Source organism: Trichomycterus rosablanca, chromosome 8, assembly GCF_030014385.1.
Source record: "Trichomycterus rosablanca isolate fTriRos1 chromosome 8, fTriRos1.hap1, whole genome shotgun sequence".
Taxonomy (NCBI): Eukaryota; Metazoa; Chordata; class Actinopteri; order Siluriformes; family Trichomycteridae; genus Trichomycterus; species Trichomycterus rosablanca.
The window spans coordinates 28,220,343-28,247,759 of record NC_085995.1 but is presented as its reverse complement, the minus strand read 5'-3'; the positions used below and the strand labels follow the sequence as shown (position 1 = coordinate 28,247,759).

The window sequence follows — 27,417 nt, the reverse complement described above, 5'->3', positions numbered from 1 at the left end:
TCCAGGGTTCAAACCCTTAGCGGCTGGATGGGCATCTACATACAGACATTAGCATAGGAGAAAAAGAGGGTGGTTGTGGCCTCGCAATGGACTGGCACCCTGTCTGGGGTGTGTTACTGCATAGTGACTAGTGATTCTGGGAAAACAGGACCCACTGTAACCGTGACCAGAATCAAGCAGTGGTAAAACATGAAAACAAAATCAAATAAAGGACAACTGGTCTAAAGAGACAATTCTAAAGAAACAATTGTTGTCTGTTAGAAAGTGATATAATGCACTATAATATTGACATATTTAACTAATGAGAAAAATTATGCTTTTTTTAATGGCATAGTTCATGCACATCTCATTGTCCTTAAGAATATGGCAGTAAAAAGCTTGTTCACCTTCTTCTCCAGATATTTACTGTAACAGAGTTCCATCATGCTTAGCACAAATCATGATATGATCACACTCACCTGAGACTTATCCTTCACCTGTTTTCCCCTGACACATGACCTTCCACTTCATGGATTTCTGACACAGCATTGTGCTATCGTTTGCCATTTCCAAGTTCTCTAGTGTTTTTTGTATTTATTCATACTTATTGTTGTTATTTTCCTTTTTTCTTAGTCTAGTGATTAGCATAGGGTTTCATTTCTGTTAGTTTAGTGTTTAGCATATTGCATAGTTTAGTGTAGCTTTGTTTTTATTAGCTTCAGCAGCTTAGCTTGGGTTGTTGTTAGCATGTAGCTCATGCAGTGTTTTCGTATAGTTTTATTTCTGGTGGTAGTTTTGTATTTATATTATATTTGTGTGTAATATTCACTAATGTAAAAGAATATACCTGCTCTAGTGTTTAATAGCCTGGCTGGTTTTCAGTGTTACCTGTTATAGCTACTATTAGAAAAGGCCATAGCCAGGAATTGAACATTGTGAGGGAACATTCTACAGAAGGACTGGGGGTATGAGATCAATAAGAGTGTATTGTAATGCCAGAGATAAGGTATTAATAAAGTATAACCATAATCATATAAACAAAAACCTATACATTGCTATATGAAGTCAAGCGCAGCTATTTTGACCAAGATTTAGGAAATTGGTTTAATTTAAGTACAAGTACACTTGGTTGAACTTGGACATCTGCTCAGTCATGCTTTCTTCTCTTTTCTTCTCCAGCCCTTTCTCCTCCACTCCTCTGGTCCTATATTCCAATCTCCTCTTCAATATTTGCTCATTAATGATGTTGAGTGTTGATCATATCTGATTCGAATGGCAATTATTATTATTTTTATATATATATATTTTTTTATTTATATTTTTTCCCCCTCTTTTTTCCCCAATTCCACCCCATCTAGTCGTGTCCAATTACTGAATGCGTCCTCCATACTGATTCGACCCTTCACCGCTGACTGAGGACGCCTCTCAACTGACATACGCCCCCTCCGGTACGCAAAGTCAGTACAGATAGTGCATTTTTCACCTGCACGAGTCGAGTTCATACACTTGATGGGCACTGTGTACGGAGGGACACACCCCCATCAGCATTATTCCTCAGCCCTGTGCATGCGCCATCAGTCAGCCAGCAGGGGCCACAGTCGCACCAGTTATGAAGACCTATGATCCGACTTTCTTACCCTCTAACGCAGAACAAGAGCCAATCAATGTTCATATAGCCGCCCGACCCAGTCAGAGAGACAGAGCTGAGATTCGATACGGTGTATCCGAAACCCCAACTCTTGTGAGCTAGCGTACTTTACCGCTGCGCCACCTAAGCGGCTTGGCAATTATTATTTTAAGAAACACAAGCTCACCATACTTGTACTACTGTATACTTCTATTATCTGACTAGTACTTATTTTCCTACTGCTCTCAACTTACTTATTTCTAAGCCAGTTTAAAAAACAAATTGCAAATATCACTGCCACCCTTCTTCTTGCTCCTAATGACTCACTGTATATGAAAGATGACAGCAGTTAAAAATAAAACTACTTGCACTTTAATCAAACACTAATACTGCGATTTATTATAAGCAAGTACAGCTACACAGGATTTGATACGAATATGCAAAAAATGAAAGCTACTACCATCTACTTTGTTACACAGACTCCACTAAAAAGACTGATACTTTAATGGGACTTCACATGGGCTTTCTTTTTAAGAGCACTCTTTTCTCATCTCTGTGCAGGCGCCATCAATCAGCCAGCAGAGGTCGTAATTGCACCAGTCATGGGAGAGAGACCCCATCCGGCTTAGTCTCACCCATATCTGAACAACAGGCCAATCGTTGTTCATGTGGCCACTCAGCCTTAGCCGGCAGGCAGAGCTGAGATTTGATACGATGTATTTGAGATCCCAGCTCTGGTTCCAGCGTGTGTTTTTACAACTGCGCCACCTGAGTGGCCGCCTGTGGCTATTGTTGATTGCTGCAGTAATGTGTGGCTTTTTTTTTAATTTAGCTATGATAGCTAACTTTAGGGATGGTTGATTGATTAGCACTTGCAAATGAGCCCATTTTCACCAAAATGTTCTACTTTATACAATTACTGACTATTTAGCCAAATGTTATTTTCACAACACTAATGGATATGTATATTTTTTTACATCTATAAATTGGGGGGCACATTTTGAGCATATCTAAATATTGGGTGGGTGGGCGTGTTTTTTTTCCAGCAACACCTTTATTTCCTTTGTGTGTGCTCTGTCCATGTTACATTTTTGGTCAGCTTTAATGATTTTAAGCCTGATTATGTAAAGGTGCCTTTACTGTTCAGGAGTTATAATGTGTTAAAATTTATAATTTCACAGACACAGGGCAGTGCCTCCTTTGCTGAAACTAACCTCCTTCACTGGACTGGCAGGTACGAAGGTTATGCCTTTAAGATTTATGGGCCTCTTTAGTGGGACTAGTCAGTTGCCATTCTTTTGACTGTGAATAAGAAGGACAAAAGCCGTGCCTCCTATAATGGGATAGACAGACATGCCTTCTCTATTGGGACTAAAAGTTACAGTGGCTATGTCTCTGTTATCAGGACTGAAAGGGACAAGGGCTACACCTCCTTTAGTGAGACTGATAGGCACAGACACCACGCCTGTTGTACTGGGACTGACAGAAACAGGAGCTATAAAAAACCAGGGTGTAAAATTCATGCATGATTTTTGGCTTTACCGATTTAAGCGTTCCCAAGTGGATTTAGACCTGTTTGAATGATGCTGTTTTGAATTGGGTACTGCTGCATCATAAATATCAAGATATGAGCATTAACTTGTGAATATTTCAGTATTTTTCATGCTTAAAAGTGCATAGTTATACATAGGTAAATTAAGCCTTCTCAGACACATGGAAGTATTGAGAAAATTTTATGTACTGAAAGGAAGTGCAGATCTTTCAATCTTGCCCTCGTTTTTCTCTCTCTCACACACTAGACAGCACACAGCTATGCATTGTGATGAAAGTGGCGTTGGTGGGAGATTTCATGTGGGGGAATGGGAGGCTGAAAAGATGGATGGGTGGTAAGCTTAAAAAAGGAATGTGACTAAATTACCAATGAACTTGCTATGATTAAAAATAGTGAATAAATTTATACATGATGTTGCAATATTTTGCAACTGCAGTATTTTAGCAAAATATGTTTTCCCATTTCAAATCAGAGAGATATGGAAGTGGAGCAGGCAGTGTCATGGTACACTGAGCATAATGCTGATCTGCGGGGCTTAGTGACAACATGGCAAAGCTGTCGTGTATTCATGCGAGACCTAGCATACACACACACACAGTAATTTTTGAAGGTCTGCAAATTTTATCTGATTATCCAGGCTCCTTTGAGCCAAAGAAACTGCCAAGATAATCATGGGCAAGGTAGTCAGAATTCACGGCTTACCTAGTAATCCTAGTTTGGATTGGGGATCACAGTTTACTAGCAGGTTTTAAAAGGTTTTCATCCACAATGTAATGGGTGGTCAGAGAGAATCAATCAAGATCTTAAGCGATGACTCCCATGTCTGGTCTTGACCTACCCCTCATCCTGGGCGGAAAATGCACACAACACCCTTTGGTATTTATCTCTGGTCATGTTAACCTAAATTCCAGTTTGGGTATTCTGCCGCCTATGTTCTCAGAGCAAGAGGCCAATATTAACATCCCATCATTCCAGGAGTTTGTCCATCATTACAAAAGGGCCTGGCAAAAAGCCTGAGCTAAACTAAGAGCGACCACTGCATCTAGAATGACTGCCACAAACCAGAAGTGATGATTGGGATTTCCTTTTACCCAAGGCAAGAGGACTGGCTGTCTTTAAAAACCTTATCTTGGTCTTAGTATCCAAGGCTCTGATACATTTGACTTTTTAAGGTTCTCAAGAGGATTAATCTTGTTGCTTATAACTAGGGCCCTACGAAATTCACTGGAAAATTTGCTTAAAAATCACAGATTCTACAGACTTTTAAAGAAAAATGCCACAATTTACGGCAGTCATTAAATAACACTCACAACTTGAATTATAGAATAAATAGAAGCTACAATACACAGCCTACCTTAATAGATTAATGTAAATGTAGTTGAATGTAAAGGCTCTGTCTCAAATGCAAAAATACTTGACTACATGATTTGACCCCCCACGCGTTCACAGAATCAGCTGGGAGTTTTCCAAACTCAGTTACCTGAGTAGTGTTTTTAGCTGCTTTAGACTTTGACATCTTAAACATTTTGACTAACTGCTTGCTAAATGAATTGCCGTGGGATTGCTAAGATTTGCCATCTCTAGGGGAGGGGACCACCCTGTTAAAAATGATTAAAAATAAATATTAAATAAAATAATTATTAAATAAATGTATTCTAAAAAAAATCGTATTTAAAAAAATGTATTACAATGATTTAATAATATTTATTTATTACAATAGTTTCATAATTATTGACATGCCTGCATTTTATGTAACCTTCCTTTGCCAACATAATAGCAACTCACGGCTTTTCAGTGGGACTTATGGCAGAGCCCTGAGATAGTTATTGCAAAAGCTGGATTCTGTGGTTATTATACCTTATATGTATGCACCTGGAAGTATTAGGTAGTTAATATTGGGTGTTCATTGTCAAAAAGATCAAATTTATCCCATCTGACCATTTAACATATTTAAATTTAAGCTATTTTGTATTTTCTAGCATGTTTAAGCACTTACATTAGGTTAAATAAAGGTTAAATAAAAAGTTAAATTGTTCCCCAGGCAGCCTTCTGAATAGTTAGAGCTTGGAGGTGAAATTTATGTTCATACAAGAGTGAAATAAAGAAATGGATAAAAACTAAGGAGTTCCTAGACACGTAAACTTGAAAAAAAAGTGAAATATTAATACAAACTTTAGTTACATTTCCTGCTTACATTAAGCTTTTGTCATATACAAAGAAGTGTATGACGACAAATCAGTGAGAAAATGATTAGATACTATCAAGAAATGTATTAGTCTTTGTTATAAGTAAGAAAAGAGCAGCCGGCTTTTGTCAGCCTCGGCTGCATATAAATGGGAAGTCACTGCTAGCATGGCATCTGTCATTATGGATCCTTTCTCAAAGCATAAGGTGATTTTTCTCTCAGGAACACATAGACAGAGTTTGAAAAAACAAAAACAAAGCCCTGAGCAACCTCATTTATAACAGTGCTGGGGTTGAATCCCTAAAAGAGTATAGAACTGTAGATGGATGAGGTTGTCAGAATTCACACATTTGCATTTTTCCCTCCCACAGTCTTGCTGTGTGTGGATTGAAAAGCCCTGCATTGCACCAAGTACTGTAGAATGAAAATTGTTGCTGTGTTTATTTTTTTCTGCTTGATTCCTTTAGCTATTCAAAACATAAATATAATCCAATATCAACATAGTCCAAGCACAGCATCTCTAATTGTAACAGGGCGGGTCGAACCTGGCGAGTAAAGCATGAGGTGAAGCCCCACACCTGCGATAGTGAAAAATGAACCCAAGTGTAAGATATTTAGCCACTGACAAAGAACGGGGACAATCGCAAATAAATAATGTGGCTTGCAGTGGAGAAAGTGGATAGAACATGGATAGCACACAGCTAAGAACTGGTCGTCACAGTATGACATGACGGCTCTGGCCGTCTGTGACAACTAAGTTCTCAGGAGAAAAAAGGAAAGATAGGAAACTCTTAGAACCAGGAGTAAGTGATAATCCATGAGCGACACCTGAACCGCATCAACTGACACAGCCCACACATAACATAGATTTCTGGGCAGGGTCTACTTTTTAAACGGGATGGGGTTCTGCTGTGAGTTCCAAAACACTGCAAAACTGAGCGAGTTCCCAGAAAGAAACATGTGTTATGGCATTGTACACCAGTGGAAATCCAAACTGGATTGGGCAGCAGGGTATCACGGTTTTAGAGATAAACAGGTTAGCCAACAAAGAAGCTGGCAAGTGTGACAGGGAGAAAGCATGACTCCCTCCTTGAGCGAATTAACACTCAAAAGGTGCAGGTGATTGACCAAAATGGCAAAAGCAGCAGGACACATCTCCCATGTGACTCACTACTGAATTCACTTTACACTACTGGAGAGGAATATTATTATAAGTATAACTTTAGTTTTGTAGTTTTTGCATTTTGGATCTTTATCCTGCTGCATAACACAACCCGTTTCTCTGAAAAAAAGTAAAGATAGGAAAACTTAAACGCAAGCCGGGGACAGTGAAAGACGAGCGGTAAGCCCACACCAAACAGTATGTGGGTCATCACATCACCACTGGGGCAGCTTGCCATACAGAGGAGCTGGCAAATCTGTAAGAGAACAAAGACATATAAAAACACTCCTACATGGAGCGAAATAACGCTAACAAAGGGAAGCTGACACGTCAATAACCAGTGCCTCTTCACCAACTACACAGGCCCATCTGTATCTGTTACACCCTCAGAATTATAAAGAAATAAATGCCTTAATGGCAAGTTTAATAGCAATAGACAACTTTTTGTTGTTGCCTTTGACCTTGGCTTACTGTGGTTTAGTGGAGTTTTAGAGCTTCAAAATGGCTTTGTGACTCTTCCTAGTCTTTTAGATTTTAACAGCTTAGTTTTTTCAGCTGTTCTGAAATAGTTGTAAATAGCAACCTTGGTTCTATCCTTGCCTCTTATCAATGTCTGTAAGAATTTATATATGTTATCGATGTGTCTTCTTTTAAAACATACCAAAATAAAACAAAATCTTTTTTATATTTTATTAATAATTTTATATAATTTGTATAATTTTATTTAGAACTTTAATTTTACTTACCTCTAAGTAAAATTTAAGTTTTAAATAAAATTATACAAATTATATTATTTAACCACTACAACGCTGTGATACCACGACAGTTGATGTAACTTTGTTTCCTAAAATTAATTGTAATTTAGGGAGTATTTTTTTATAGATTAGATTTTCACCTTACTGGTAGCATCCACTTTCGGAATCCCTGCAGCTCTGTATAGAGATAAGTCAGAACGCATTTGGTCATCACTGCAGAAACCACTCTGAAACCTCCTCACATGTAAACAAACCTTGTTTTTCCCTGTCATTGCAGATCTCATCATCGATGTAGCAAAGGACAGGTTTGAAGCCATCAAGTCTGACTACCAGAAGGTGAGTGTGAGCACATGTGCCTGTGCAGGTTGTTGAACTGAGGGGGACATTGTCTGACAGTGTCTATCCTCCAGCTGGCTGCTAATTGATTCTGAAAGCTGAAGGAGAGCCTTCATTTCTGTATAATCACTGTACAAGAGCCTTTAATTGGTTTTGGCAATGGCTTGTCTGGCATGCTATAGAAGAAGCCATTTGTTGTTTTGGTAATGAAAGGTTTAATTAAGCAGCAACTCAAGTTCTGTAATCTCAGGATCTCTTGTTCCTGGGGAGATAAGGAGCGTTGTGGCAATGCCTTGATAATCTGCAATAGTTACAGAGATATTGCTGCATGTTAAAGATGTGTGTCTGTACTAGTATTTTTGTCAAGTACTTGACAGTCTTCAAAAAATGAGAAACTGGATTATTTAATTACCAAACCTGGTGTAACATAATCATCTCACTCATTGTTAGGCAGTGGTATCTCACTTACTGGCTCAAGCCCCAGGTTGCCATTGTTGGGCCCTTGAGCAAGGCCCTAAACCCTCAATTGCTTGCAGTGCATACAGTCACAACTGTAAGTCAGTTTGGATTAAAGCATCTACCAAATGCCAAAAATGTAAATGTAATACATCTAAGTACATTGGCTCATTGAAAGTTCATTAGACACACTGGCTTCAGAATATTTTGGGACAAATTAAAATAACTGTTAATAATAATGGTTAATAATAAAAGAAAAAAGTAATTCAATAATACAATAATTCATAGAAGTTTACTCAAAATTCATAATTTGTATAATGAGCATCTATACTGTTCCATTTTAGGAGTGGTCAGCATGCCTCTATTACTTTAATAAACAATAAATAAGATAAATGACCACCCCCCCCCCAACATTAACAAATGAACTGTATTGTAATATACACAGTCGAGTCACATTATTTGGACAACCAGCTAATCCAGAGTAATCGCCGTGTGCAGCATGAACAGTGGCTAGACGGGCTGGGAGGTTGTCACCGGTATCTAGAGCCATGCTGATGGCAGTGCATCCCACAGCTGCTGGAGGGTGTGTGGGGAAGGATCCATAGAGCGAACACAACGATCAAGGTGGTCCCACAGATGCTCAGTTGAGTTAAAGCCTGGGGAATCAGGGGGCCAGGGTAGTATGTGAAAGTCTTGGTCAATCTCTTTCAACCAGTGTCGGACATTTCTAGCCGTGTGGCATGTCGCATTGTCTTGCTGGATGATCCCATCTGCCCCAGCGAAGACAATTTTACCCATGACAGCAACGAGGGATATATGTGCAGACAGCCTATCGCACACCTTATATACCAACCAAGCCAGCTCACGAAACGTAACTTCCTTCATGAGCTACACGCTGCTGCTGTCAAAAATAGGAAGTGGTCACAATAATGTGAATCAACTGTGTATCAATGTTTTGAAGATTTTTCTTTTTGCGTTCTTCCCAGATTTTCTCCCCAATCTAGCTGCATCCAATTACTGCTGTAGACCTTCACTCCTGACCAAGAAGGGCTTTGACTAACTTAGTTATCACAGCAGGGGGAAGAACAGTCTCTTACAAAGCCCTGAGTAGTTTAATGACTATTGTATCATGTTTCCTGAATAGAATCCCTCATATGTTGTCTCAGACATACCTGATGCATCTATTCAAGGTCTTCATTAACTGCATCAGGCGTGGTTGAGATACATCAAATACCAGGACTGGCTAGAGGTTTGAGGGTCAAAAAGAGGGTCAAAAAGAGAGTTGTCCGAAAAGTTAAGAGAAGAGATAGCTGCCCTGCACAAACAAGGAAAGGGGTACAAAAATAGAGTAAAGACACTGGAAGTTCCTAGAAATACAATTAGAAGTATAGTTTGCAAATTCAAAATTCAAGGAACATCGGCTGTCACCAGATTCCTGAGGAGACAGGTGGCCAGAAACCCTTGAGTAACTGCAAAAGTCCTGCAGCAAGATTTGGTGGCAGCAGGTACTGAGGTTTCAGTTCGAACAGTAAGGTGCATACTAAACACTGAAGTTATGAATGCTGAACTCCAAGACGTACACCTCTACTGATTTAAAAGCACAATAAGTCAGCTTCAGTATGCTCAAAACCATTTAAATAAGCCACAGTTTTGGAGCGATGAAACAAAACTGGAACTTCTTGGGCCTATAGTTCAGCGATATGTCTGGAGGAAGAAGAATGAAGCATACAATGAGAAGAACACCCTGCCTACAGTAAAGTATGGTGGTGATCTGGTGATGCTCTGGGGCTGCTTTGCACCAAACTAGCCATGTTTAATTGTATCCTTAATCCACTGATGGTTGCCAACCACTTCTGTTCACCTTGCCAGCGACAGGTTCACAAAAAGAACACTGCAGTAGTAATGAGTAATACCTTCGACCAATACTTTTAACAGACACAGCCAATTGTATAGGTGCCTGGCTGGGCGATAGCACATTAGACAACAAGCTCATTAGACAACTGCCCTGTTGGAAAAGAGGCTATAAAACACAACACTGTTATAGTATTGTGGATTTGCTGATACTCAAAGCTCTGGTATGGTAAAAATTTTAATCAGTACACTTCTAGTTTTAAAACTTCCATATTGTCATGTAAAAAAAAGCAGCATGAATCCTCTGTAACCATGTTCATTCATTCTCTTCAGTTATATTTGCATTATCCCTACACTTAAGAATGAGGAGTCCTAGATAACAGTTTTTGTTCAGTCAAATGAATAGAAATACAAAGGTATTGTTACAAAGGTGATATGTTCCCAGTAATGCAATATTACACCTTGTTCCTGGTTCTTAAGTGCTCTGTTTGCCTTTTATGTGCCTGCTGCTATATCTGACCATCTTTTACTTTGTTTCCTGTGTCCTTTTCTTTTTCTGCATGCCTCTCATCATCTGGCTCTCCCCAGCCAGAGAACATTGTTATGACATTACAGGTAAAGTGTGTGCTCACCTAGCACCCTTATCATTCCTCAGTTGTCCTTTATTATCCACTTTCCATATAAAATTACACCCTGTTCTTTGTTAATGTTCATCCTCAACCACACCTCTTACCTTGTAGCTTTCTCATCTAACATTATTTTAATGTTAAGTTATTTTCTTTATGTCTTTTTATATATTTGTCAAATGTCCAATACACATACATTTACATACTCATTACTTTTACAACTGTTGTGAATATTGTCAATATTACATTTGGATGTACCAGGAGAAGACAGAAGAACATTCGGTGGCCTCTAGCTGCCTTTCTTTTTTTTGCCAGACTTCTCTGAGAAATATACACCGATCAGCCATAACATTAAAACTACCTCCATGTTTCTACACTCACTGTCCAATTCATCAGCTCCACTTACCATATAGGAGCACTTTGTAATTGTACAAATACTGACTGTAGTCCATCTGTTTCTCTACATACTTTTTTAGCCTGCTTTCACCCTGTTCTTCAATGGTCATGACCCCCACAGAGCAGGTATTATTTAGGTGGTGGATCATCAGCCCTGCAGTGACACTGACATGGTGGTGGTGTGTTAGTGTGTGTTGTGCTGGTATGAGTGGATCAGACACAGCAGCGCTGCTGGAGTTTTTAAATACCGTGTCCACTCACTGTCCACTCTATTAGACACTCCTACCTAGTTGGTCCACCATGTAGATGTAAAGTCAGAGACGATCGCTCATCTATTGCTGCTGTTTGAGTTGCTCATCTTCTAGACCTTCATCAGTGTTCACTGGACGCTGCCCATGGTGCGCTGTTTGCTGGATATTTTTGGTTGGTGGACTATTCTCAGTCCGGCAGTGACAATGAGGTGTTTAAAAGCTCCAGCAGTGCTGCTGTGTCTGATCCACTCATACCAGCACAACACACACTAACACACCACCACCATGTCAGTGTCACTGCAGTGCTGAGAATGATCCACCACCCAAATAATACCTACTCTGTAGTGGTCCTGTGGGGGTCCTGGCCATTGAAGAACAGCATGAAAGGGGGCTAACAAAGCATGCAGAGAAACAGTTGGACTACAGTCAATAATTGTAGAACTACAAAGTGCTTCTATATGGTAAGTGGAGCTGATAAAATGGACAGTGAGTGTATATTATTGCAAGCAGCTTGGAGAACATTGACAATATTAGCTGTGCTGCACCCCCCTTCCCCCCCCCCCCCCCCCCCCCCCAATGCTTCCCATTGTAGCAAGGACTAAAGTAACTTTATTAAACACAGTAATTCTTTGAGTTGGAGCTGAGTTTTTTTTTTACCATAGATCCATTTAAGTCTTCGTGGGCAGGAAAACAACTGGTTCCCCAAATCACTAAGCACAAAAAATAACAGGCCAGTTTACATGCTAATAAAATAGAAAAAATTTTCACCATATAACGTTAAAACCAAATCTAACCCCTTTATTGTCCAGTAGAGATTGGTGTATATACAGAACATTTTTGAACATAGCAACAGATCGGTGGACTGTAGAGTTAGTAACAAAGTCATTAGCATTTAATTTTCTGTATTATTTAAAATATCCAATAAAATTGTCATATTATTATTGAACCCTAGCACGTTTTATTTGTGACTAAGAACATTTCCCTTACCAAAACTAAATAAATAAAAAGTAAAATATAGTACCGCACCCATACTACCAGGTTATTTGCCATGTTTTTTTTTTTTTTTTTTACTACGTCTTACTGACATAGACCTGAGAACTGTAAAGTTAATGGGAATGTAAACCTTTGCAAACCAGATGATCTCAGTAAGGTAAAATATCAGAAGAACTGGAGGCTAACAAAGCCTGATTTTATTACACAGCTTAAAACCAGACCGCCTCAGTGAGACCAGGAGACCTGAAGTCTGCAACCTGGAGAGAGCCGAGCTCATTTACACAGACCTGCCAAAGCTTTCTGTTAGCTGGGACTATTTAGATTTGTTTTTTAATTGTACAAGGACAATTCTTCATGCCTGAAATATATCACTTAACCCAGGCCGCCATACATAATGTCATTTGTCGCATTATGTACATAATGACTGCTGGCCTTCAGCACATAAAAGCTACTGTGAGACAGAATGCATGGTAAATGTGGTAATTCTTTATTATGAGGGATGTCAAGCATTTAACAGGGTTATTGAAAAAGAATAAATAAAGGTTTGATTTTCAAAAACATCAAGTTTTTTTTTTTATAATTTTGTTTGTAGGCTAAAACAACATTGCATTTGTTTTTTTTGTTTTTTTCTTCTTCTTGCTCAATTTTTATTATTATTACTATTGCTGTTACTAGCCCATCTACTTTCTCTTACTCTAAAGAGGACTTTAATCCACAATGACTAAAGCTTTTTTTGTCTAGTCCAGTCAATTTAACCTTCTCTGCATTCTTACAGTTCCCAGTGGTCCAATTTATACCAGTTACTTACAGTATTGTACAAATCTTTCTCCCAGCACATTATCTCACTATAATCTAGTACCACCCTTTAAAGTCATTATGCAGTTAATATGGTGTGTAATGTGGTGTGTGTGTGTCTGGGCGTTTGCATAATGTGTGCAGGTGATTTACTACGAGCTGGGCTTTGTGGTGTGTGCCGTCATTGGGCTCCTGTTCTTTGTGCTCATGCCCCTGGTTGGCCTGCTCTTCTGTATGTGCCGCTGCTGTGATAACTGTGGAGGAGAGATGCACCAGAGACAAAGGAAGAACGCTGACTGTCAGAGAGGGTTGCTCACCACACTTCTACTAACTACTACCTTCATCATCACGTGAGTGTGGGAGGCTGGGAATGTGTGGTTCGCATAAATGGTTGCAGTGTATTTTTAATGTATGAACTACAGTCAAAATGAACCTATATGGCAGGTGTAGCTTATAAAATGACTATTGCACATAACAAACCTAATAAATTGGCCCATATAAACATAAAAAAACTAAAACACCTTTACCATAATTGCAACGTATTTAAGAAACCTTTCCAATAAGTCGCAAAATATTTTAGAGATTCAGAGGAAATGTACTGCTGTTTCCACATTCAACTTATTACTCTTTCAGTTCTCAATAGAAACCTTGAGGCAGGGGTACAAAATATTCTGTTCTGGTGTATAAGAACTTTATCTGGGCACCTCTTTATTGGAGATTCCATTGCCCAAGTCTGACTGCCTGGAGACGATGGACCCAGCTGCTGCACTCGTATATTAAATCCCCAGAGCCCCACTGGTTTCAATGAAGCTTATACAGTGACGGGAACAGAGAGGCAAACCCAGGACAAGGCTAAATTACAGAGAGGCCTAAAATGCAAGAATGGTTGCATATTAACAAATAAACCTGTCTCTCTTAAACCTAAATGAAACGAAACCCTAATTAATCATTGTTAATACCAGTATTAATCCATGTAAAAAAATGATTGCTGTGAAATAGGTCTGTTACACCAAAGTTTGTGAAGGACATGCATTACATACACGTGTTGTACGAGTTTAATTTATTGGCGGCTTGCAAATATGTTTATGACTTTCAATCACCTCATTTCATTTAAAATGTCAGCAATCACAATTAAACGACATAAAATCATACTGTTGTATCAGCAAGGCCACTCTCACAAGGAAATCAGCAAACAAACTGGATACTCAGCATGTGATATTCAGACTTATGAAAAAATTTGAAGAATTAGGAGAGGTCAAAGAAAAAAAAAACTGGAAGGCCAAGAAAATCTTTAAAATCTGATGAGACGGTTCTCAGAGTTTCTTCTTTAAGAGACTGAAAGAAGTCCAGTGAGTACCTGGCTCAGTATATGGAAACTTTATTGTGATGCCAAACAAACCAAACGCTTGATCAGCAGCCAAGAAACTTTTTTATGTAAGGGGAACAGGGTATAATAGGCTAAGATGTGCTAAAGCTCACACATATCTGGGCCCTTAAAACTGTAAATAGATAAGACAATGTACATTTTTGTTGGCAATGAGGGGATCTTGGCTAAATGTTAGCCGTTAGCATTACCTGGATATTGTTTGGTGGTTGTTAGGGTTCAAAAGATTCTCTAATGCGATTTTTTTTTATTCTCATTAATATTACTTCATGATTTGATAAATAACATTCCAGTCTCTTTATATTACTCAACATTACTAAGATTTATGTAAATTTATTTAACTTAGCATTAATTACTTGCATGCAGCAGTCTTGAGGCACTCACAAACAGAGGTGCCTGTACCATTCAGCTCATTTATAGGAGGGTTTCCTGCCATTACGATGGAAGGTACTATTACTGGAGCTAGAGCAGGGGATTAGTGAAGTATTGTCCTGCCATGGATTACTATGAACGTTATTGGTTCATGCTTAGTAGTGTCTGGGTTTACACATTTGGCTATATTGTCTTTGTGTATATTTTTCTTTTTCTATGAATTTTGAGTGTTTGAGAGTTAAAGTTGTAGTAACTGTAGTTGGATTGGCCCGAAGGCGGAGCTGAGGCTAAGTAGGTGGCACCTAGAGCCTATACTAGTAGATATCCTTGGGCCAGGTCCAGTAATATAGTCTGGATTGTTAGCACATCTACTAAGGCAGTTTTTCTTGTCTAGTTACACATTTCTTTTTGTTTTTTATGTACTCACTGTAAATATTTGCTCCTTCAAAAGAAAAAAAGCAAATAATGCTGTGTTGGACGCTGCTGTTTAAAAACCTGTTTAAGTAAACTTTCTGCTACTGCTTCTTTGGTCAACCTGCTACACTGGAGGGCAAATCTACCTGGAGGGAGGGAGGGGATTTCTGCGATTTTCTTCTAAAACATTCCTTCCATATCAACAACTGATGGCGATACTGACAGATCTCAATATTATGCAATGCTAATGAGTGGAAAATGTATGCAATATGTTTTATGGTTAAACATTTTGTTCATATCTTAATAGATAATGTGATTATGTACTTTCTGGGTCCAATCGTCGACAGTATGATTGAAAAAAGTTGAAAAAAGATGAAAGAATGAGTGTTTGCGGCCTTCAGTGAAACATGATTTAGGGTCTGTCCTGGTTTGGGGCTGCATTTCTGCAATATTGTCTGAATTGATGGGATCATAAATGCTGAAAAGTACAGACAGGTTATAATTTATCTTGCCATTTCTTTTGGAAAGCGTCTGATTGGAACTGGTTTTATTTTTCATTATGATAATGATCCCAGGCACACTGCTAATTCAGTAAAATCATATTTGGAAAGAAAAACAGCTGATAAAACACTGACAGTCATGGACAGGCCTTGTTTGTATCTGTTTGTATCTTAATAAAGTGACCATAAATATAGAGGTATGCAGTTATGTACATGATTACAACATTGTATTTGGTTTTTTCAGCCTTACCAGTCATTCTTCCTGTCTGTTTTTAATGTGTTTGTTAATCTCATGAGTATTCTGCCTTACTCGGCTGTCCTCATTCAATCTGCCTATTTTCATACACTCGGTTACTCTTCTGCAAAATACAGGGAGCAAATCATACAAGCTAAGATTCCCAATTAGCATACAGGACTGATTTCTCATTAGTGCCTTCATGCTTATTAGAGTATCATTTCTTAAGGATACTGTCAGCACACATTGAGTGATGGTGGCACAACAAAACACGCTTTAGGCAATTCTAAAATCAGACGAGATTCCTTTGTAATGGCATTCATTTATTTATTTGGTATTTCAGAAATACCAAGCAATAGAATATAGTTGCATTTTCTTCACTAATGTTTAAATTTTTTGTATAACAGCAAAGCATTACTGTTAACTGTTGATTGTGATACAGTGGGGGCAAAAAGTAAACATGCTTCTACTGTATTTTTCCTCAAATGTAATACAGTCCTTTTTATTGTAATTTATATAGTCACTGTAACACGTAAAGTCAGTGACGTAAAAAAAAACACGTAAAACTAAAAAAAAAAACAACCACATTTTAGATTTGGCACTACAAAAGAGCAAGTAAAAATTGACCATGTCAGTTCCGTTGTACAAACGGTAAGATTTCCTTGAGTTTCATGTATGTCATTAAAACACATTCTCAGATGACTTCAACCTTGAGAATTTGTAATAGGGATTTTCTCTTCAAACAGAACAAATTAACAAAGAAAATAATGTATGATAGTATCGCCATGTCACAATTACCCCTACATAACAGCTACTGCTAGTCTATATGACCTAAAGTTGGGTAACAACATAATTAAACCATTGAAAACCCTTAAACAATTATACAACAAATCCCAATTGTTATATTTGTTATATATTGGTCATATAATTGTTATTTAACTGGCACAAAAGCTGACAGAAGAGATAATTTCATAGCATCAAAGGAGCATTCGGTCTAAGAAGATTTCAAAGACCTTGAACATTCCTAGAGACATTATTGGAAATCTTGCTTTTTTGTAGCATGTGTGTAGTTATTTGGGAGATTGTTGGTAATGTGTGTATTGGGTCTACGTATGTAAGGGGCAGGAAACTAGAACTTCATAGCCAGACACTAATGCATGCCTCTTCAAAACCAGATCTGTTTGGACATATGGATCAACGATTTGTGCAAGAAAGGCGATACTTATGACTGGGAGTAAACTAACCTCATGGTCAATCATGGATGTGGGTCACATAGCGCTTTTCCACCAAAAGAACCATGGTTCTTGAACCGGTTCTGTTCAGGTTTCTTCGAACCTTGGTGTTTTGTAGAGAACCGACCCGCGTTTCCATCAGTTTTTGGGAACCAAGCGTGTGTCATCATCGGTGGGCATTACACAATGAAAGTAAAGAGTAGTAACATGATGGCGGAGCGTGTAGATTACCTGCAAGCATTTGTGCTGTTGTTACAGATGTTTGTTTTTTATGCGAAAAGCATCGATCAACTACTGGTGATAAGGAGACGTAGGCGTGTTTGTCGCAGCAGTTGTTGTTTTCTTTAGATTATTGACGTGAGAAGCGTCACCGCGACCCTCGGCGCAAATAGCCGATTTGCTCAGTGCTCGGCTTGAGCGATAAAACATCATGAAAGTTCCATGATACGAACATCCATTTGTGTGAAATAACCATCAAATTCACCAAAAATCCAACCAAAAGCTTTACATGTATCTGTGTTTAGCTGTATTAACTTAACGTGTGGTGTGGCTGTATCCACAAAAAGCTTCACCTAAATAAAGTGTAACGTGGCTGAATGTACTGAAAGTACGACACAGAAACACTCAATTTCTCTCCGTTATTACTGGTTACAAGCGCTCTGTACTGCCAAAATTCATCAGTCATTGTTTAAGTACAACAAGCCACATTACGCTTTATTTTTCACGTTAAGCGTTTATACTGTCCTGGTCACTTTTATCACGTCATATTACACAGTTCATCTCTTTAAAAAAATCAGTGAATATGAGCGGCAAACTGGCTCAGAATTTAATCAGGTGAACTTTAAAAGATGAAAGTGGTTTAAATTCTAAATAATGTTATAATGTCTCATGTAAAAGCACCCAAACCTCTACACTGGGACACGCCCACAGACGACATCACGGTTTGCGCTGAAAAAACAAGTATTCTGTGGTGCCAGATTAGAACTCTAGTTCACTGTCTGGAACCTCTTTTGCCTGGTGGAAACACGCGGAACCGGTTCAAAATCAAGTTCGCGAACCGGAATTGAGCCGGATCCACGTTGGTGGAAAAGGGGTATGAGGATGTTTTTTCTCTGCTACCGGAACTGGCAATCCTGGCTTGACTTATCTAACTTGAATCTTTGACTGGGACTCATGGATTCACAGAAATACCAAAGCATTTTAAAGAGAAATGCTATGCCTTCTGTGGTAAAATTAAACCTTGGTGATTATTGGACTTTCCAGCAGCACAGTGATCCCAAGCAGACTTCCAAGTCAACCAAAGCTTGGTTAAAGAACCAGTCTTGAAATCTACCAGATTTAAATCTCATAGAAAATCTTTGGTAGGATTGAAAGAAAGCAGTTGTAGTTCCCAAACCATGACAAGTCTCCTTAATAGAAAGGTGATGGAACACAGTGCTAAACACACATCATCTCAACTTTTTGTGGCTGCACGCATCAAATTTTGGCAGTTTGATTTTGGCAGTTAAAAATCCAAGAGAAATAAACCACATATTTTTCTTGTTGCTACATTTTACAATAATGAATTTTTCTGGGGTTTGTAGTAAACAGAACAGGTAGGTAAAAAGAGGATCAGTGTTGCTTATGTATACGACCTGTTCATTATATCTCACTCTTCACCCTCTGTTCATCTCTGAGGTCCTCCACAGTGGCTGTCTTTGTCTCAATCGGACCTTTGTCTGTTTAGTTGTGACAGGCTGATCACGTTACAGCCCTGCAAAGCAGGTTCGGGGAAAGCCAGTGAGTGGATCTGGAACAGAAACGTTATTGGCCGAAACCAGACCCAGCAGGTCGGCCCCTGTTTAGAAAGGCACCTAATAGGGTTCTCACCCCCACACAGAGCTCTAAAACCCCGGGAGAGGGAGCTAGGAATGCTGCGGGTATACAGCCGAAATACAGCAGGGCATTGTGTTGTGGAAACATGAGCCTCATGCCCACCAACTAAACGCTGCATTTTCCAGTGCTCTGAATGAGCCTAAATGAGGATGTTTAATTATGTCAGGATGAACCGCCGAATCTAAAGCTTTGACATTACACGTTACACTCAATTAAGGTTTTAAAATGAGACTGACAGGAAATAATAACTTAACTCAGCTGTTCTTAAGGAAGATGAGTCTAACTTTTTAACACTGGAACAATGCACTAATTTATTCATTCATCTTTATTAACCACTTGGTGGGTCTGGTGTTACCCAGAACTATCTACAAACCCGTTTCCAGAAAAGTTGGGACATTTTGTAAAATGCAGTAAAAAGAAGTATATGAAACATACAAAAGATTATGACCACCCCAATGAGCCAAAACATTTTGACCACCCTCAATTAGCCAAAACATTATGACCACATTCCAAAAAATATTTTGGCGCACTAGGAGAATGGTCCTAATGTTTTTGGCTCATTAGGAGGGTGGTCATAATGCCAAAACTATTCTTATTACAGAAAATGAACATTTCCAAAAACTAGAACCTATGCCATAACATAAATGTCCATAACGGGTATATTTTTTACCTCAATCGTGTAGGTTATATGGTACCTAAACCATGGTTTCACTGAAGCATTTGCAAGTGAAAGAAACTAGGGCAAATATTGTGAGAAAGAGGCCATTTTGTTCCCCTCAGTCACTGGTGTGTCTTTTTCCAAGGGAGAAGGTGGCAAGTCAAGTCAACTATATCTATATAGCGCTTTTTACAGTAGACGTTGTCTCAAAGCAACTTTACAGAATCCAGGACCAACAGATACAAAAACCCCTGTTGAGCAAACCGAGGGCGACAGTGGCAAGGAAAAACTCCTTTAAAATTACAGGAAGAAACCTTGAGAGGAACCAGACTCAGCAGGGACCCAACCTTCTTGGGTGGCCTGGAGGATACTTTAAATAAATAGGATTTACACTAATCATCCACACACAAATGAAAATGAACTAAAAGTTATAACTAGCAAAAATAATTGGAATTATTATTCAGTCCATTATTCAGACTATTATTCAGTCTGTGATAAAGTCTGTAGTGAGTTCTTGACATTCTTGGTGCAAACACGGCAGGTTTCCGTCACATCTGGCAGGAGCAGCATTGTCGGCACGGCAGTCTCGACTTCATTCCTTAACCTCGGGTGGGTAAACAGGTTTCCCTCAGGACCACCTCGGGGTAAAACAACAGAAAATGTAGTTAAAAATGTAAAATCAGTTTTACAGAGAGTAGCTTTAGACTCCGGCAGCCCTAATTATTACAGCATAACTAAAAGGGAGAGCGAGCAGGTAATCAATCAATCTTCAACACCAATGTATTTTCATTTTGTGTGCAATTTTGTGGGACACAACTTAATCCATTACCATTTGGTATTAAAACTATGTGATGTTATGAAACTATATTTTTTACACTGATATGGTTTCTGAGTATTATGAGTATTAATAGGTGTCACTGTTTTATTACTGGATGGCACAGTGGCTCATGGGTAGCACTGTCACCTCACAGCAAGAAGGTCCTGGGTTTTATTCTCAGGTGGAGCGGTCTGTGTCCTTTTTGTGTGGAGTTTGCATGTTCTTCCTGTGTCTGTGTGGATGGTATTCTACTTGGCAAACCATTTTTTACCAGATTGAGCTACCCCAGAGTTGTTTAGCAGGATATTTGTGATATAAGCTATTTTGCATGGTCTGTTGTGACGCGAGTCCACCAGATTTCTGATGTATTCATCATAATACTGATTCATTTCTTGTGTTTATTTATGAGCTAGTTCCAGAGCTTACATACTTACTGACTGGTTCATGTAACAGGCCCACATTTTGTCTTTATGATCTTCTTCTTCTTCTTTCGGCTTTTTCCCTTTTTCAGGGGTCGCCACAGCAAGTCATCCTCATGATCGCTCGTTGATTTGGCACAATTTTTACGCCGGATGCCCTTCCTGACACAACCCTCCCTAATTTATCCGGGCTTGGGACCGGCACTACAATGCACTAGTGCATCTAGCGGCTAGGTATCTATAGGACAATTCAGTGTTTCCAATTAACCTGGTGGCATGTTTTTGGACTGTGGGAGGAAACCGGAGTACCCAGAGGAAACCCACGCGGACACGGGGAGAACATGCAAACTCCGCACAGAAAGGACCCGGACCACCCCACCTGGGGACTGAACCCAGGACCTTCTTGTTGTGAGGCGACAGTGCTACCCACTAAGCCACCGTGCCGCCCACGTTTTGTCTTTATGATAAGCCATTTTATTTGCTCACTAACCCAGTTAGTTCTTTCCTGTACCTCCTATTGGATTATAGTATTATACAAGTGTGTGTGTGTAATATGGATATGTGTACAGATCTGAGAACAATAGAATTTTAGTGTGTGAGTATGTTTATTTTGTATCAGTGATGTCATACTAAAACAACTGCTTTAGATCTGTAAGGATGTGTGATTGCTGCCATCTACTGGTAGGGTACCACAACTTTCGTTTTTTCCTCTTTCTCTGTTTTGATGCCAGTGCCGGGGTGCTGTGTGCATATGCTGCCAATCAAAACCTGAGTTCTCAGCTGAAGGGCATGAGGAGGCTGGTCAATAGCAACCTGAGAGATTTATACACCTTCGCCAACGACACTCCAACAGTAAACACATTTTAACTGGCATCTTTCAATAGTAGGAACCTGGAGGAGAACGTGAATGAAGGGATAAATGTATGGATAAATGGATGGATGACTAAATGAGCAGGTCAATGGGTGAAAGGATTGACTGACCAATGGGATAGATGGACAAATAGATTGATAGATGGTCATTTTAATGGCTGTAGGCATTAATAAACAGAATAGACAGATTAAATGGTGAATGTAATGTTAGATAACCACATGTATGGATTAACAGCTGAGTGGACAAAAGTACAATTTAGCCTATAAAATCTTTTTAGAATGATTGGTAGTTACATAAGTATTTGATTTTGTCTAGGAAAAATTTGGGATATGGACCATGTGCCCATGCCATTCGATAATAGTGTGCTGACTAGATAAAGATGTGCAGTGTCACTTACAGGGGTTGGACAATGAAACTGAAACACCTGTCATTTTAGTGTGGGATGTTTCATGGCTAGATTGGACCAGTCTGGTGGCCAATCTTCATTAATTGCACATTGCACCAGTAAGAGCAGAGTGTGAAGGTTCAATTAGCAGGGTAAGAGCACAGTTTTGCTCAAAATATTGCAATGCACACAACATTATGGGTGACATACCAGAGTTCAAAAGAGGACAAATTGTTGGTGCACGTCTTGCTGGCGCATCTGTGACCAAGACAGCAAGTCTTTGTGATGTATCAAGAGCCACGGTATCCAGGGTAATGTCAGCATACCACCAAGAAGGACAAACCACATCCAACAGGATTAACTGTGGACGCAAGAGGAAGCTGTCTGAAAGGGATGTTCGGGTGCTAACCCGGATTGTATCCAAAAAACATAAAACCACGGCTACCCAAATCACGGCAGAATTAAATGTGCACCTCGACTCTCCTGTTTCCACCAGAACTGTCCGTCGGGAGCTCCACAGGGTCAATATACACGGCCGGGCTGCTATAGCCAAACCTTTGGTCACTCGTGCCAATGCCAAACGTCGGTTTCAATGGTGCAAGGAGCGCAAATCTTGGGCTGTGGACAATGTGAAACATGTATTGTTCTCTGATGAGTCCACCTTTACTGTTTTCCCCACATCCGGGAGAGTTACGGTGTGGAGAAGCCCCAAAGAAGCGTACCACCCAGACTGTTGCATGCCCAGAGTGAATCAGTGATGGTTTGGGCTGCCATATCATGGCATTCCCTTGGCCCAATACTTGTGCTAGATGGGCGCGTCACTGCCAAGGACTACCGAACCATTCTGGAGGACCATGTGCATCCAATGGTTCAAACATTGTATCCTGAAGGCGGTGCCATGTATCAGGATGACAATGCACCAATACACACAGCAAGACTGGTGAAAGATTGGTTTGATGAACATGAAAGTGAAGTTGAACATCTCCCATGGCCTGCACAGTCACCAGATCTAAATATTATTGAGCCACTTTGGGGTGTTTTGGAGAAGCGAGTGAGGAAACGTTTTCCTCCACCAGCATCACGTAGTGACCTGGCCACTATCCTGCAAGAAGAATGGCTTAAAATCCCTCTGACCACTGTGCAGGACTTGTATATGTCATTTCCAAGACGAATTGACGCTGTATTGGCCGCAAAAGGAGGCCCTACACCATACTAATAAATTATTGTGGTCTAAAACCAGGTGTTTCAGTTTCATTGTCCAACCCCTGTATATGGCCTCTGAATTACTGAGTTAAGGTGTTTTAGTCACACCTAATGTGTAAACAAGTGAAATAAATTACAGGCTTTCAACTTTTTGCCAACAATTTTTAGCACAAATAGAGGTCCATAAATGGTTTAACAAGTTCAGTGTGGTGAAACTCCTGTGGCCTGCAAAGATCCCTGACCTCAATGCCTCTGAAAACATTTGGGATGAATTGGAACATCATTTGTAAAAGAAACCCACTTATACAGCATTAATGACTTCTTAAATGCACTTACAATTAAATGGGCACAAATTTTACAGACACACTCCAAAATCTTAGAAGGATTTGACAGAAGAGTGACGACTATTGTAGATGACAACGGCTAACCACATATTCCATTGCTAAATTAGGGAGTACAGGTGCTAGTACAGGTGCAGTCGAGACATGTCTCCTATTGAATGTTTTAAAAAAAGACACAAAATACAACAATTAAGTTGTTTAATATCTATCTATATATATATATATATATATATATATAAATCACTGGTTTAATTCTAATATTCTCTCTCCTAGCAAATCGATTATCTGATATCCCAGTATGGAACCGCCAAGAAGCAGGTGCTCTGTGATCTAGACAGTAAGTTTGTCAGATTGTTTACAGTGTGATTTATAAAACAGTTTTCATCGTGTATTTTGATGATCTTGATGTATATGTGTGTGTACAGATATAGGTCAGTTGTTGGCAGGAAGAATACATGAGGAACTGGGCAAAGTAGTGTTTCCTGTCCTGGATGAAGCACTAAACATGGCTGGAGGTAGAACATTCTATAGCTAAATTTTACTCTTCTGTATGCTCACAATGTCTTAAACCTTGTAAATACTTACTAATGATAAAGAAACATATCGACTCTTGCCAATTAGTCAAAATGGCTAATGACTCAGAACGTTTGTCAAACCACCTACCAGATGCACACAGCCTTAGAGCACATAAACACACCTACCTTAACTTTTATTTATTATTAAGTGCTGTCATTACGATTCCACCTCCACACAACAATATGGGTACTGTTTCCACAAAACCACCTTCTGTTTGGATCTGAAGGCTTTTTAATGGCTTGTTCATTGTTCCTCTAATTGTATCCATCCATCTTGTTGCTTTCCAACCTCTTCCTCTTTTACCTTCCATGCAAAATGGTCTTTTTTCAGTGAATTAGTTTTTCATTTAGAAACTGATAAATGTGCTGCCATGTTTTAGACTGATCAGGTAAATAATACATTAAAATTAGCCAGTTCTGTGAAGAATCGATAAACCACAAACACACTAGCAGTGGCGACTCGTCACTGAAACTACCCACAAACCTACTTGCTCAGTAAATCCAAACACAAAATCAAGTCACAAATTAAGTCGAATTAAGTCACAAATAAACATTTCTGATTAGGGAAACCCAATGCTTTCCGTGCCAACAGTCAAAATAACACACCAGTGATGTTAACTGCTTTAAAAGAAAAGACACACAACGAACTTTCAGCAGACAAAACTTGTCGATAACTGTTATGCCAAAGTCCACTTTCTGTATATATGCTAACTTCGTATAAAAAATGGTCAGTTTATTATATTGGCTTGCTATTAGTGGTGGCTAACAGTACTTTAATGACTATGGTTCAGCACTGTTATTTTATTATTGGCTGCTGTCAGCATGGGGCTCCACAGCGAATTATTAAAAGCATGTTAAACATGTGCACAATAGAATTAAACTTGATTACACAAAAGGTGAAGGGCCAGCCAATGCACATATTATTATGTTTTATAAACCATATGTATATACTGTGTATGTCCCTTATTGTAGTGACGGCTCTGCACGCTGGGCTTCTAAATTCAAGTATCGTTGAAAATCATAACATAATTTTTAAAAGCAGGATTATGTGCATGAAAGCTGAAATGTTAAAATGCAAATGTAGTTTAATTTAAAATGTTTTTATTTAAAAAAAAAACTTTAAATGCAACAGAAGATGATAAATCACATACATTTTTAGGGGGGTTGGCATATTGGTCAGTGTTGCAGCGCTTTATCATTAGGAAAGTTAAACTGCAACTGTAAACTAAAATAACAATAAATAAATATTTTTTAAAAAGATATTAAAAAGGTGTATTCAATACTTGTAGTGGTATCAGTTTCATGTCTTCCTGTGAATGTATTTAACAATCATTTTTATATTAAAGATCAAAGTTCCAAAACATTACTGGCAGCTGAGTGTTAGTAGAACTGTATACTCTGATTACTTTTTGTTTTATATCAGTATATGAATAAGTGTTGGTCTATAATATTAGTTGTATCAATCACTTTTTCTGCTTAGTATATATTTGCCACTGTTTTGTTTATTTTGTATTATGTTGCTAAATGCATTACCTTTTAGATGATTTCACCTTCAGGTGGCCAGTTTGAAACACATTTCTTCATCCCTGGATGAAAATATAACCTTGAGTATGTAGACATGAAAGCCATTGGCTTGTCTTTGTGTGTGTCTCACAGTGATGAAGGAAACAAAGGAGGCTCTGGACACTGTGAATACAACATTAGTGACTCTGCAGACGGGCACGATGAAACTGCAGACTAACCTGAGCATGGTGCGAATGGGCATCACGAACGCTCTCGATGACCCGGTCTGCACTGATACACTCTCGCCTGCTTCTCACGTTTGCCTTAACATCCATAACTCTCTTAGCCAACTCGAGATCAGTGCCAACTACTCAAGGGTACAGTTACCTCTCTATTTAATCCTCAAATGACGGATTGTGGATTACTTGTAACATATATCATATTTCAGGTTATCTGGTCAGAGATTTGTAATTGCTTTTACATTCTGTTCATTTAATACAGTTGCTTGGAGAGTTGTACAGCCTATAATATTTCCTTTCTTTCACATTGCCAAACACTATTTATACAAAAGAAAATATAAAAAATGTTCCACTAACAATGGGAGAGTTTAGAATCGTTTGGAAGCTGTTGTCAGAGCGCAGGGTCAACCATTGTACAGCGTCTCTGGAGCAGAGAGGGTTAAGGGCCTTGCTTAAGGACCCAACAGTGGCAGTATGGCAGAGCCAGGATTCAAACTCCTAACCTTTTACCCTTTACCCACTAGGCTACCACTGTCCATCTTACCCTTAAGATAACAAAAACATTTATATAGTTCCCTAAAACTGTATTCAGTCCCTAAACTATTAACATTTTTAGTATTTCTATCTGAAATTAATGAAGATAATGTTTTTGGATCAATCGTATTGATTTTTAGTATTTACAGTGTTGTTTTTTACTGAGAAAAGCAGTGCCTGATTAAAAAGCTTCATTTTATTGTTAAATTATTACAATTCGTAGTTTGCGATAGTTGTTTATGTGAGAAGAGTTCAGAGTTAAATACCCAAAGGAGGCTCAATTCTACTTCTACAAATTCTATTATCTGAAATAAACTAATTGATTGTGTGTGTCTTTTAGCTGTCTGGTGTATCTAAGCAGTTGAGTAAAGTGAATGACGTTCTAAAGATCAACCTAAGCCAACTACTTCACAAGGTACATTAAAATGTTTTACAAAAATGTGATATTTTAAAAAAGCCTGTTTTATTTAGAATGTTGTATTTGCTGGATCCAATAAGGCTATGCTACATAGGTATTAATAAAGCTGTCACTATATATTCTCTCTGTATTTGTATATGTTTTGTCTTTTTTTCATTTAATTATGTTTAAATCTCTGTATTGGTCTGGCAGCTTCGACAGTGGTACTGTAGTAATGTCACAGCTTTTGAATAAGTGTATTTTTATTACCATTATTTTATTACAATTATTTTGAGCTGGCCCTTGGGTGGCACAGTTGTTAAATGCACTAGCCCACTTGAGGGATGGTCGAAGGGTTCCTCATTGCTGCTGCAACTTTAGCCTCTGTTGGCTTGACACTGTACCTGCATGGGAGATGGAAGTCTCATGGGTTGTAGTTTGTGACTTTCCGTATGTGAAACTGCTTTGTGACAGTCAGCAGCTCTCCTTGGTCAGACTG

General features: G+C 38.9%; 1 protein-coding gene across 1 annotated transcript in view; it reads left to right on the top strand.

The window, feature by feature from the left end:
- prom1a (prominin 1a) overlaps positions 1-27,417 on the top strand; it is a 78,115-nt gene that overhangs the window by 20,202 nt on the left and 30,496 nt on the right. Inside the window, exons 2-9 of the mRNA XM_063000645.1 lie at positions 7,538-7,596; positions 10,492-10,518; positions 13,109-13,314; positions 21,602-21,722; positions 23,944-24,007; positions 24,096-24,185; positions 25,902-26,125; positions 26,862-26,936. Coding sequence (XP_062856715.1) covers positions 7,538-7,596; positions 10,492-10,518; positions 13,109-13,314; positions 21,602-21,722; positions 23,944-24,007; positions 24,096-24,185; positions 25,902-26,125; positions 26,862-26,936 — 866 coding nt within the window. The remainder of the gene's footprint in view (positions 1-7,537; positions 7,597-10,491; positions 10,519-13,108; positions 13,315-21,601; positions 21,723-23,943; positions 24,008-24,095; positions 24,186-25,901; positions 26,126-26,861; positions 26,937-27,417) is intronic.